Source organism: Scyliorhinus torazame, chromosome 14 (genome assembly GCF_047496885.1).
Source record: "Scyliorhinus torazame isolate Kashiwa2021f chromosome 14, sScyTor2.1, whole genome shotgun sequence".
Taxonomy (NCBI): Eukaryota; Metazoa; Chordata; class Chondrichthyes; order Carcharhiniformes; family Scyliorhinidae; genus Scyliorhinus; species Scyliorhinus torazame.
In genome coordinates, this window is record NC_092720.1 from 190,281 (window position 1) to 204,607 (window position 14,327).

The 14,327-nt window shown below is 45.4% G+C and overlaps 1 protein-coding gene across 2 annotated transcripts in view; it reads right to left on the reverse strand.

Annotated features, from left to right (window-relative positions):
* Positions 1–11,742: 11,742 nt before the first annotated feature.
* Positions 11,743–14,327, reverse strand: part of LOC140389482 (leucine-rich repeat-containing protein 31-like) — a 223,064-nt gene continuing 220,479 nt past the window's right edge. For both annotated transcript variants that reach the window (XM_072473615.1, XM_072473614.1), the window contains one exon: positions 11,743–12,457. In XM_072473615.1, the coding sequence (XP_072329716.1) occupies positions 12,138–12,457 (320 nt within the window). In that variant the 3' untranslated portion in view covers positions 11,743–12,137. The remainder of the gene's footprint in view (positions 12,458–14,327) is intronic.

The window sequence follows — 14,327 nt, forward strand, 5'->3', positions numbered from 1 at the left end:
ACAAACAGCAGAGGACCCAGAACTGATCCCTGCGGTACGCCACTGGTAACTGGGATCCAGGCTGAATATTTGCCATCCACCACCACTCTCTGACTTCTATCGGTTAGCCAGTTCGTTATCCAACTGGCCAAATTTCCCACTATCCCATGCCTCCTTACTTTCTGCATAAGCCTACCATGGGGAACTTTATCAAATGCCTTACTAAAATCCATGTACACTACATCCACTGCTTTACCTTCATCCACATGCTTGGTCACCTCCTCAAAGAATTCAATAAGATTTGTAAGGCAAGACCTACCCCTCACAAATCCGTGCTGACTATCCCTAATCAAGCAGTGTCTTTCCAGATGCTCAGAAACCCTATCCTTCAGTACCCTTTCCATTACTTTGCCTACCACCGAAGTAAGACTAACTGGCCTGTAATTCCCAGGGTTATCCCTAGTTCCTTTTTTGAACAGGGGCACGACATTCGCCACTCTCCAATCCCCTGGTACCACCCCTGTTGACAGTGAGGACGAAAAGATCATTGCCAATGGCTCTGCAATTTCATCTCTTGCTTCCCATAGAATCCTTGGATATATCCCGTCAGGCCCGGGGACTTGTCTATCCTCAAGTTTTTCAAAATTCCCAACACATCTTCCTTCCTAACAAGTATTTCCTCGAGCTTACCAATCTGTTTCACACTGTCCTCTCCAACAATATCGCCCCTCTCATTTGTAAATACAGAAGAAAAGTACTCGTTCAAGACCTCTCCTATCTCTTCAGACTCAATACACAATCTCCCGCTACTGTCCTTGATCGGACCTACCCTCGCACTAGTCATTCTCATATTTCTCACATATGTGTAAAAGGCCTTGGGGTTTTCCTTGACCCTACCCGCCAAAGATTGTTCATGCCCTCTCTTAGCTCTCCTGATCCCTTTCTTCAGTTCCCTCCTGGCTATCTTGTATCCCTCCAATGCCCTGTCTGAACCTTGTTTCCTCAGCCTTACGTAAGTCACCTTTTTCCTCTTAACAAGACATTCAACCTCTCGTCAACCATGGTTCCCTCACTCGACCATCTCTTCCGTGCCTGACAGGGACATACATATCAAGGACACGTAGCACCTGTTCCTTGAACAAGTTCCACATTTCACTTGTGTCCTTCCCTGCCAGCCTATGTTCCCAACTTATGCACTTCAATTCTTGTCTGACAACATCGTATTTACCCTTCCCCCAATTGTAAACCTTGCCCTGTTGCACGCACCTATCCCTCTCCATTACCCAAGTGAAAGTCACAGAATTGTGGTCACTATCTCCAAAATGCTCCCCCACTAACAAATCTATCACTTGCCCTGGTTCATTACCCAGTACTAAATCCAATATTGCCCCTCCCCTGGTCGGACAATCTACATACTGCGTTAGAAAAGCTTCCTGGACACACTGCACAAACACCACCCCATCCAAACTATTTGATCTAAAGAGTTTCCACTCAATATTTGGGAAGTTAAAGTCACCCATGACTACTACCCTATGACTTCTGCACCTTTCCAAAATCTGTTTCCCAATCTGTTCCTCCACATCTCTGCTACTATTGGGGGGCCTATAGAAAACTCCTAACAAGGTGACTGCTCCTTTCCTATTTCTGACTTCAACCCATACTACCTCAGTAGGCTGATACTCCTCGAACTGCCTTTCTGCAGCTGTTATACTATCTCTAATTAATAATGCCACCCCCCCACCTCTTTTACCACCCTCCCTAATCTTATTGAAACATCTCTCACCAGGGACCTCCAACAACCATTTCTGCCCCTCTTCTATCCAAGTTTCCGTGATGGCCACCACATCGTAGTCCCAAGTACCGATCCATGCCTTAAGTTCACCCACCTTATTCCTGATGCTTCTTGCGTTGAAGTATACACACTTCAACCCCTCTCCGTGCCTGCAAGTACTCTCCTTTGTCAGTGTTCCCTTCCCCACTGCCTCACTACACGCTTTGGCGACCTGAATATCGGCTACCTTAGATGCTGGACTACAAATCCAGTTCCCATTCCCCAGCCAAATTAGTTTAAACCCTCCCGAAGAGTACTAGAAAACCTCCCTCCCAGGATATTGGTGCCCCTCTGGTTCAGATGCAACCCGTCCTGCTTGTACAGGTCCCACCTTCCCCAGAATGCGCTCCAATTATCCAAATACCTGAAGCCCTCCCTCCTACACCATTCCTGCAGCCACGTGTTCAGCTGCACTCTCTCCCTATTCCTAGCCTCGCTATCACGTGGCACCGGCAACAAACCAGAGATGACAACTCTGTCTGTCCTGGCTTTTAACTTCCAGCCTAACTCCCTAAACATGTTTATTACCTCCACACCCCTTTTCCTACCTATGTCGTTGGTCCAATCCAACTAAAACGTCTAACAATTGGTAGCAGAGGATGATTGCTGTGTAAATGTGAAGGGTTGAAAGATACAACTTTTTCAGATCAAACCAAGGAGTGAGTGAGAAAAGAAAAAAAAAAGGGGATATATGGCTGAACCGAGGGTAAAGATGGCTGGATATGACTATCCTCCCTTATTTTCTGAAAGGGAATCGTACGACCAATGGAGAAGTGCAATAGTTATGTGGACTAAGGTAACTGCTTTGGGAAAGAGAAAACAAGGTATGGCATTGGCTCTTTCTCTACCATATGGCAGTAAAATCCAAAACAAAGTGCTTTCTGAGCTGGAATTGGAAGAGTTAGACTCAGAAGAAGGTCTGGAGACTTTATTACATTATATGGATAAGATTTATAAGAATGATGACTTGTTAAGTGCGTATGAAGCATGGTCGGATTTTGATATGTTCCGGAAAATAGAGGATATCTCCATGGAAGACTATATAATGGAATTTGGCAGACTATATAAAAGGCTGCAGAAACACAACCTGGAATTTCCACAGTCTGTGTTGGCCTTTAAATTACTTGACTGTGCTAGAGTAAGCAACATGGATAGGCTCCTGGTTTTGACAGGAGTTCAGTTTACTGATAAAGATACCTTATTCGAACAGATGACAAAAGCTTTACAAAAGTTTCTGGGGAAACATTCGATTCCGATGGCCCTGATGACCCAAATAGGTCAGCCTGCAATAAGGCAGAATATGGAAGATACACTACTAACAGGATGGGGAAATCGTATGGCTACAAACAGGGCTCAAGACTATAGACGGAGACCGAGACAAGGAAATTATGAAGACAGAAACCCAGTTAGAACCTACAATAGGAAGATGAACCCCAGAAATGCACGGGGCATGATAAATCGATGTTTTCGATGTGACTCTCAATACCATTATGCTTTCAACTGTTCAACTCGTTATGCTAGAGTATTTGAAGCGACACATGACAGGGAAGAGTCAGAAGAGGAAAAAGATAGTGACCGGAAAGAAGGCATTGTCCTATTGACAAGCAGTTTTACGCTGGTAATGAGGGTGTTGGTTGCAGAATCCTTCAACTGTGCTGTATTGGACAGTGGCTGCACATCTACTGTGTGTGGAATTGACTGGTTAAAATGTTACCTGGACTCTTTGAATGATGAAAATCGTAACAAGTTTCAGGAATTTGAAAGTTCCACAAGTTTCAGGTTTGGGGATGATAATACTCTGAAGTCGCTGAAAAGAGTGGTGATCCCTTGCAATATTGCCGGAGTGAATCATTTCATTAGCACGGATGTTGTATCAGGTGAGATACCTTTGCTTCTGAGCAGACCGTCGATGAAGAAAGCACACATGAAACTGGATATGGGACAGGATAAGGCAACAGTTTTTGGAAAGACGGTGGACTTACAATTTACACAGTCGGGACACTATTGTATTCCATTACTGACAAATAATATTTCAAGTAGAGTGGTTAAGGATGTGTTAATGGCAGTTGAAAATGGGACTTTAGCTGATAAAAAGCTTGTGGTATTAAAACCACTAAGGGCAGCACGGTAGCATTGTGGATAGCACAATTGCTTCACAGCTCCAGGGTCCCAGGTTCGATTCCAGCTTGGGTCACTGTCTGTGCGGAGTCTGCACGTCCTCCCCGTGTCTGCGTGGGTTTCCTCCGGGTGCTCCAGTTTCCTCCCACAGTCCAAAGATGTGCAGGGTAGGTGGATTGGCCATGATAAATTGCCCTTAGTGTCCAAAATTGCCCTTGGTGTTGGGTGGAGGTGTTGAGTTTGGGTGGGGTGCTCGTTCCAAGAGCCGGTGCAGACTCAGGGGGCCGAATGTCCTCCTTCTGCACTGTAAATTCAATGATAATTTATGCTAAGGGAGGGGCAGGACTGGCAGCTCAATGTTCCGGGGTACAGATGCTATAGAAAGGATAGAACAGGAGGTAAGAGAGGAGGGGGAGTGGCGTTTTTGATTAGGGAGAACATCACGGCAGTACTTAGAGGGGATATATCCGAGGGTTCGCCCACTGAGTCTATATGGGTGGAACTGAAAAATAAGAAGGGAGAGATCACCTTGGTAGGACTGTACTACAGGCCCCCAAATAGTCAGCGGGAAATTGAGGAGCAAATATGTAAGGAGATTACAGATAGCTGCAAGAATAATAGGGTGGTAGTAGTAGGGGACTTTAACTTTCCCAACATTGACTGGGACAGCCATAGCATTAGGGGCTTGGATGGAGGGAAATTTGTTGAGTGTATTCAGGAGGAATTTCTCATTCAGTATGTGGATGGACCGACTAGAGAGGGGGCAAAACGTGACCTCGTCTTGGGAAATAAGGAAGGGCAAGTGACAGAAGTGCTAGTGAGGGATCACTTTGGGACAAGTGAACATAATTCCATTAGTTTTAAGATAGCTATGGAGAATGATAGGTCTGGCCCAAGAGTTAAAATTCTTAATTGGGGCAAGGCCAATTTTGATGGTATCAGACAGGAACTTGCAGAGGTAGATTGGGGGAGACTATGGCAGGCAAAGGGACGGCTGGTAAATGGGAGGCTTTTAAAAATGTGTTAACCAGGGTGCAGGGTAAGCACATTCCCTTTAGAGTGAAGGGCAAGGCTGGTAGAAGTAGGGAACCCTGGATGACTCGAGATATTGAGACTCTGGTCAAAAAGAAGAAGGAGGCATATGACGTACATAAGCAACTGGGATCAAGTAGATCCCTTGAAGAGTATAGAGATTGTCGAAATAGAGTTAAGAGGGAAATCAGGAGGGCAAAAAGGGGACATGAAATTGCTTTGGCAAATAATGCAAGGGAGAATCCAAAGAGATTCTACAGATACATAAAGGGGAAAAGAGTAACTCGGGACAGAGTCGGGCCTCTTAAGGATCAACAAGGACATCTATGTGCAGAGCCACAAGAGTTGGGTGAGATCCTGAATGAATATTTCTCATCGGTATTCACGGTGGAGAAAGGCATGGATGTTAGGAAACAAAGGGAAATAAATAGTGATGTCTTGAGAAGTGTGCATATTACAGAGGAGGAGGTGCTGGAAGTCTTAAAGCGCATCAAGGTAGATAAATCCCCGGGACCTGATGAAATGTATCCCAGGATGTTGTGGGAGGCTAGGGAGGAAATTGCGGGTCCCCTAACCGAGATATTTGAATCATCGGCAGCCACAGGTGAGGTGCCTGAAGATTGGAGAGTGGCGAATGTTGTGCCCTTGTTTAAGAAGGGCAGCAGGGAAAGGCCTGGGAACTACAGACCGGTGAGCCTAACGTCTGTAGTAGGTAAGTTGCTGGAAGGTATTCTGAGAGACAGGATCTACAAGCATTTAGAGAGGCAAGGACTGATTCGGGGCAGTCAGCATGGCTTTGTGCGTGGAAAATCATGTCTCACAAATTTGATTGAGTTTTTTGAGGGAGTGACCAAGAAGGTAGATGAGGGCAGTGCAGTAGACGTTGTCTACATGGACTTTAGCAAAGCCTTTGACAAGGTACCGCATGGTAGGTTGTTGCAGAAGGTTAAAGCTCACGGGATCCAGGGTGAGGTTGCCAATTGGATTCAAAATTGGCTGGACGACAGAAGGCAGAGGGTGGTTGTAGAGGGTTGTTTTTCAAACTGGAGGCCTGTGACCAGTGGTGTGCCTCAGGGATCGGTGCTGGGTCCACTGTTATTTGTGATTTATATTAATGATTTGGATGAGAATTTAGGAGGCATGGTTAGTAAGTTTGCAGATGACACCAAAATTGGAGGCACAGTGGATAGTGAAGAAGGTTATCTAGGATTGCAACGGGATCTTGATCAATTAGGCCAGTGGGCCGACGAATGGCAGATGGAGTTTAATTTAGATAAATGTGAGGTGATGCATTTTGGCAGATCGAATCAGGCCAGGACCTACTCAGTTAATGGTATGGCGTTGGGGAGAGTTATAGAACAAAGAGATCTAGGAGTACAGGTTCATAGCTCCTTGAAGGTGGAGTCACAGGTGGACAGGGTGGTGAAGAAGGCATTCGGCATGCTTGGTTTCATTGGTCAGAACATTGAATACAGGAGTTGGGACGTCTTGTTGAAGTTGTACAAGACATTGGTACGGCCACACTTGGAATAGTGTGTGCAGTTCTGGTCACCCTATTATAGAAAGGATATTATTAAACTAGAAAGAGTGCAGAAAAGATTTACTAGGATGTTGCCGGGACTTGATGGTTTGAGTTATAAGGAGAGGCTGGATAGACTGGGACTTTGTTCCCTGGAGCGTAGGAGGCTTAGGGGTGATCTTATAGAGGTCTATAAAATAATGAGGGGCATAGATAAGGTAGATAGTCAACATCTTTTCCCAAAGGTAGGGGAGTCTAAAACTAGAGGGCATAGGTTTAAGGTGAGAGGGGAGAGATTCAGAAGGGCCCAGAGGGGCAATTTCTTCACTCAGAGGGTAGTGAGTGTCTGGAATGGGCTGCCAGAGGTAGTAGTAGAGGCGGGTACAATTGTGTCTTTCAAAAAGTATTTAGATAGTTACATGGGTAAGATGGGTATAGAGTGTTATGGGCCAAGTGCGGGCAACTGGGACTAGCTTAATGGTAAAAACTGGGCGGCATGGACTGGTTGGGCCGAAGGGCCTGTTTCCATGCTGTAAACCTCTATGATTCTATGATTCTATAATCTATGATTAATCTAGGGCAAAGGTTCGGCACAGCATCGTGGGCCGAAGGACCTGTTCTGTGCTGTATTTTCTATGTTCTATGTAAAACTGCATAGGCAATTTGCACATCCGTCTTCTTGGAGGCTGAAAAATTTATTAAAGGATGCAGGGGTAAGGGATGACGACTATACTAAACTGAAAGAACAGGTTAGTGACCGCTGTGAAGTTTGTGGGAAGTACAGAAGGACACCAGTATGACCGATAGTAACCCTACCTTTGGCCAGGGATTTTAACGACATTGTGGCCATGGACCTTAAGATCTGGGATAAAGCAAATAATATATTTATTTTGCATTTTGTAGATTTAGCAACCAGATTTAGTCAATCAACGATTGTACGAAGTAAAGAAAAGAGAGTAATTCTGGATCAAATCGTGGAAAAATGGATAGGAACAGGAATAGGTCCACCGGCAAAATTCCTTACGGACAATGCAGGAGAATTTGCTAATGATGAGTTTAGGGATATGTGTGAAAACATGAATATCAGAGTTATGAATATGGCTGCAGAATGCCCATTTAGTAATGGTGTCTGTGAAAGAAATCATGCTGTCATCGATGACATGCTTCGGAAAACTTTGGCAGATCGACCAAATTGCAGGCTAAATTCAGCTTTACCATGGGCAGTACATGCAAAGAATTCATTACAGATGGTTGGGGGCTATTGTCCTTATCAATTAGTGTTTGGTAGAAATCCTAAAATTCCATCCATTTTGGATGACCAGCCTCCAGCTTGGGAGGGGACTACAATTAGCTCTGGTTTTGCTGAACATTTAAATGCATTACATAGCAGTAGAAAAGCTTTTTTGGAAGCAGAGCTTTAAGACATAACTTACGGCCATCAGATGCCGTTTTTTAGCAAGGAGGCATGGTATACTATAAGAGAGACAATTCTAATGAATGGAAAGGCCCAGGGAAGACCATATGCATAGATGGCAAAACAATTATTTTGCAACATGGTAATCAAACTGTTAGGGTACATTCATCAAGGATAATGGGTACAGATTACAAATTTTCAAATTTAGACAGAGCAGACAGACATGACGAGGAACCAGAGTCATCTGGTATGTATGTGTTACAGAACTATGAGGACCAATTAACTGATATAGACAGGGTTTCTGTGGAGGAACACAACACTTCTGATGAATTAGAACAGGCCATTTTTCTGAAAGGGCAACTGCCAAAAGTTGGTACAAAAGTGACATACTTGCCTGAAAGGTCTAGTCAATTGAAGGATGCAACTGTTATTAGTAGATCAGGGAAGGCCACTGGAAAGTATAAACATTGGTTGAATGTACAGCATTCAGGGGAAAGAGTCAAGACAATGGATTGAGAAAACAAAGTTCAAAAATGGAGGGCACAGAAACGCAGTGCCAGTTCAGATAGTACATCGGATAGTGAACAAGTCCGCAGGAAAAGGTTGAGAACTATTGAAAGGACATCCCACAGCAGAAGGGAAAGATCAAGCAGTAGAAGTACAGAACAAGATACCAGGCGGGAGAGGGGACGTAGTTTATCAAGATCTCGGAACATGAGTAAGACTACGAATACTAATTGGAGTAGAAGCCCACATGCACGTGAGATTTTGGTGGCTTCAAATAAATTAGATGAAAAAGTTATCAAAGAAGCTAAACAGCAAGAATTGCATAGTTGGAGTGAATTTGGGGTATACACGGAAGTACCGGATAGGGGACAAAGAGCTCTATCCCACAGATGGATTTGCAAGGAAAAGGTTCTTCCGGATGGAACTTATCAGGCAAAGGCCAGGCTTGTGACAAGGGGATTTGAAGAAAATTTAGAAGATCAGGATTTAAGGGTAGATTCACCTACAGCAGGAAAGGTTATTTTACAGATCTTCTTGGCTCTATTAGCCACAAAGGCATGGGAATGCAAATCTATAGATATAAAAGCTGCCTTTTTGCAAGGGCATCAGCTCCAGAGAGACATTTTTCTCCGTCCTCCTAAAGAAGCAGCTAACACAGAAGGGGTACTCTGGAAGTTGAACAAATGTGTATATGGATTAAATGATGCATCTAGAGTCTGGTATTTTTCGGTAAGGTCAGTTTTGTTAAAGTTAGGCTGTTGCCAGCTGAAAGCAGATCCTGCAATGTTTTACTGGCACTATAAAGGAAATCCTTCTGGCATTTTTATGATGCATGTCGATGATTTTTTGTGGGGTGGGACTAGTGAAGCTGTTGTAATCTCTGGTTTGAGGAAAGAATTCAGGGTTGGAATTCAGGCTTCCGGTGCATTTAAATATATTGGACTGGAAATTGTTAGGGGCAACTTTACGTCAGCAATCCTATTTGGGAAGCATCAGCCCAATAGCAATTAGTCGTGGCCGAGTTTCACAAAAAGACGCAATGGTTTCAAAGATAGAAAAATAGCAACTGCGAAGTTTAATTGGGCAACTGAACTGGTTAGGTAGACAGACTAGACTGGACGTGAGTTTTGATGTCTTAGAGTTGAGTACAATGATCCCAAAGTGGAAGACATAATAAGAGCAAATAAAGCGTTGGCCAAATTAAAAATGCAGGAGTGTGTTTTGAGGTTCCCGGTTTTAGGTGACCTTAGGCACTTGAAACTCATAGTTTATAGTGATGCGTCTTACGCAAACTTATGTGATGGGGTTTCAAGCGCAGGAGGTTTTATAATTTTCCTTTTGGGGAACAAAGAAAATAAGGAGAGTGGTAAAAAGCACTTTAGCTGCTGAGACGTTAAGCCTTGTAGAGGCGGTGGATATGGCTTTTTATATAAGTATGATATTGACAGAAATTTTGGGATTAGGGGATTTGGGTAATATACCTATTGACTGTCACATTGACAATAAATCCCTGTGGGAAAATGTGCACTCTACAAAAAGTGTCAATGAAAAGAGGTTACGGATAGACATCGCAAGTTTGAAGCAGATGTTGGACAGAGGGGAAATAACAAAAATTAAATGGGTCGACAGGAGCTATCAACTGTCAGACTGTTTTACGAAAAGAGGGGCGAGTTCACAGAAACTTTTGGATATTGTTAATGAAGGGCGCTTGTTTCTGTGACTGTTTTTTTTTCTCGTCCAAACAAAAAAAAAAGGGGGGTAATCATGTGTGTGCTTTTGAGTTTCTTGAAATTTTGTTTTCACCTAATTATTATTTTTTCTCCAAGGGGAGACTGTTAAGTAATGGGTTAAGAGACATTGCAATTAGTTGTCTCATTTATGTTAAGTATCCATTAATTGACACTGATATGTAAAGGGGCTTCAGGTGGTGGCCTCTGTCAGGTGATGTATAGTGAGAGTTTTGTGCAAAGGCTGTTGGAATGAAATAAATGTGTGTTTGTGAAAAAGGAACAGAACTTTAGACTCTTCATATCACAGCAACTAAAATGTCTAACAATCGAGCGGGCCTGGCACACGGCAACGAAATGTCCTTTCTTCCCGCAGGCCTTGCAGAGCGCGCTCCGTGCCGGGCAGCGCTGTCGGGGGTGTTTTGAGTGCCCGCAGAAGTAGCACTTGGGTCCCCCGGGGTTGGTTGGCTGCCGCGTGGCGCAGGCCTGGGGTTGGCCGGGGGAGGTCGCTGATGGAGTCCACGGTGGGGTATTCACTGGCGGGGTCCACGATGCCCAGGAGGGGTGGGCTGTGCGGGCGGGGATATACATCTGTATATTGCGTGAGGTGACTGTGAGCGAGAGCGCTAGCTTCTTGGTCGCCGCGAGGTCGAGGGTAGCCCCTTCTAAGAGGCGCTGGCGGATGTAGGCCCGTATGCCCGTAACGAACGCGCCTCTAAGTAGCAGGTCAGAATGTTCAGCGGCCAAAACGGCCTGGCAGTCACAGTTTCTCACCAGGACTTGCAGGGCACGCCAGAAATCTTCCACAGACTCACCAGGGAGTTGATGCCACGTGGACAGGAGGTGCCTGGTGTAGATTTTGTTAGTCTGCTGAGTGTAGTTCTCCTTCAGTAGCGCCATGGCCTCAGCATAGGTCGGTGCGTCCCGGATGAGGGGAAAGATATCGGAGCGCAGCTGCGTGTAAAGGATCTGGAGCTTCTGTGCCTCTGAGGGTGGTTCCGTCGCAGATCCGATGTCGGCTTCAAAGCAAGCTAGCCAATGTGCGAAGGCCGATTTGGCGTTGTCTGCTCGAGGGTGAAGCTGCAGGCGATCAGGCTTGGTGCGGAGATCCATCGTTGTAAAGTCTCTGCGTAATAAATTGATGTCCTATCAATTACGAGACGAGAGTAGAGAGTAATCGAGGCTTTATTACGCAGAGATGTGGAGCCTCCCACAGCTGCTGCCGAAATGGCTGCAGCTCGGAGAGCCCACACATTTATACTCCGCCTACTGGGCGGAGCCAGCAGGCGGATCTACCCCCGTACCTGTAGTAGAGGGGCCTTACCGTAATACCCTCGTATGCAGTATATACAATACAACAGTGGTGACTACCACAGACAGGTCCTGGTTTCTCCATCCCGCCGCACCTTTTCTGGTTCACACGCCGTCGGGATCTCCGTTTTGCCGGCTGGTCAATGGGGTTTCCCATTGTGGGGCAGACCCATGCCGTCAGGAAACCCCCGGGCTGCCGGAATAATGGAGAATCCCGCCCCTGGAGTGTCGTCTGATGAACTTTTACTAATTTTATGCTAAGTTTCTTTCTAAACAGATAGATTTGGAAATAAAATCAGAAATGTTGAAAATAAACAGCATTTCATTTCTTAGGTGCAGACAATCCATCAGAATCAACACTGAACATAGGAAGGGTGAACAAAGATCAGAATGGCACATATTTACACAACTCAGTGTCTGTGGAAACAAAGAACCAGCGACAGGAACCAATCCATTCACCTCAGTCATCAATCATTCCCTGTCTTTGTACATTAAATATTCACCGTGTTGTGAAAGATATCGACAGACTGCATCCAGTCAAAATGCACTGAGGTGGTCGGGTGTGAGTGGTGGACTGGAGTCAAGATCCTGGAATCAGAGTGTGAAATACTTTGAATGAAGACAATCCATTTTGTAAGAACATTAAAAATAACCTGTGATTATTTTGTGGCTATTCTGAGCTTGGAATGGGTGAAGTGACTAATAGGCAAAATGGATGTTCCTCTTATTGTCCTTGTTGAAAGCATCCAGAAGGTCTCGTTGCGAAGCACTAAAAACCCAATTATTCATCCCTAACTCGGTGAGCGAGGGAAGACGAGTCAGGCTGTCTAGAAGAACAGTGATCCAAAGACCACATTCTCGGTGAGTCAAAGGCCTCAAACCAATGTCCAACTCAGAGAGCTCCTTCAGGCCACTTATTTCCTGGAAAAACATTGCCCAGGACTGATCATCGACAATATTGTTATAGGTTAAATCCAGTTTCTGCAGGCTTTCTAGAAATCCAGCGCATGAGGTAGATACTGGAAAGAAAAAATAAATTACGATGAGTTTTGAATCCAATGTGAGTCACACCTCCTTACATTTCCTCCTCTCCTTTAAGATGTGATAATTCCTGAGTAGCTTTGACTATCATGTAATGAAAACACAGCAATGAATCTCTGTCCCAAATCTGTGCCAGGATTTGTCGAATTAATACTCCATTGCAGCTGATAGAAGCCTCCACTTCATAGGCTACAGAAACAAGGTTATTTCAAGCCTCCTAATGGAGTAATATAACCTGGTAGAATATCAAGCTTAAGCTTTTAAAATATCTCCATGTTAGTACTCGGGATGTAGAAATGAAAGACGCTCAGACGCACACAAGTGGAGATATGGGCGTAATCCAAGTTTCTAAGAGCCATTTGTGGCGGGTTTTTCTGGGAATTCTTCCCGACTCTGTCGGCGGGATCCTCACCACTATCTCGCCAGCTTCGTCAGTTCTGTAGTCCCTGAGGAGTTCCTCTCGGGACTCGCTCACACTTAATTATCATCACTGGGGAGCTGTGACTCACTGGCCACACCAGATCCTCAGAGATCAGGCCACCATTTCGAAAGGGTGCCCTGATCGCGAAACATAAAAACTAGGTGTAGGAGGCGGCTCTTCGAGCCGGCACCACCATTCAATATGATCATGGCTGATCATGCAATCCCGCTTTCTCTCCATACCCCTCGATCCCTTTAGCCGCAAGGGCCATGTCCAGCTCCCTCTTGAATATATCCAACACCGGCCCCAGCAGCTTCCTGTGGGAGAGAATTCCACAAGTTCACAACTCTCTGAGAGAAGTTCTTCCTCATCTCAGTCCTGAATGGCTGACCCCTTAATCTTAGGCTGTGACCCCTAGTCCTGGATGCCCCAACATCCGGAACGTTCTTCCCACATCCAGCCTGTCCAGTCCCATCAGGATTTTATATGTTTTTATGAGATCCCCTCTCATTCTTCTAAACTCCAGTGAGTACAAGCCCAGTCGATCCAGTCTTTCTTCATATGTCAATCCTGCCATCCCGGGAATTAGTCTGGTGAACCTTCGCTGGACACCCTCAATAGCAAGAATGTCCTTCCGCAAACTAGGAGACCAAAACTGCCACAATACGCAAGGTGTGGCCTCACCAAGGCCCTTTATAACTGCAGCAAGACATCCCTACTATACTCAGATCCTCTTGCTGTGAAGACCAGCATGCCATTAGCTCTCCTCACCGCCTGCTGCATCTGCCAACCTTCAATGACTAAGTGAGTTTGAGGGTCCCCTGCAACACACCCATGAGCAATGTCTCCCTCCACACACACGGGCATTACCCCACAACCCCCCGAGTGAGGATTTGGTGGCAGGGTTGCAGAGTGGTTAGCATTGTGGCTTCACAGCTCCAGGGTCCCAGGTTTGATTCCCGGCTTGGGTTACTGTCTGTGCGGAGTCTGCACGTTCTCCCCGTGTCTGCGTGGGTTTCCTCCGGATGCTCCGGTTTCCTCCCACTAGTAGAGGAGCTGCACGTACATGAACATAATTCCATAATTGGCATCATCTCATTTACATTACACGTCAGGGTTTTCTATCTGAACGCCTTGGTTTAATAAAAACAACCAGGGTGCAAAGTTCTCTCTCACTTTCCCCATCCATGTGCAGAATGGTTACTGTAATATTCTGCACAGGATCTGACGGGGGTGGGGAGGAGGAATCCTGTCTGCCCCGTGCACCTGGCAGAGTAACATCTTGTGAGACAAAAGGGATCGAGGGATATGGGGGGAGGTGAGATCAGGGTATTGAACTTGATGATCAGCCATGATTCATAATGAATGGTGGAGAAGGCTCGAAGGGCCGAATGGCCTCCTTCTGCTTCTGTTTTCTTTCCTGCTAC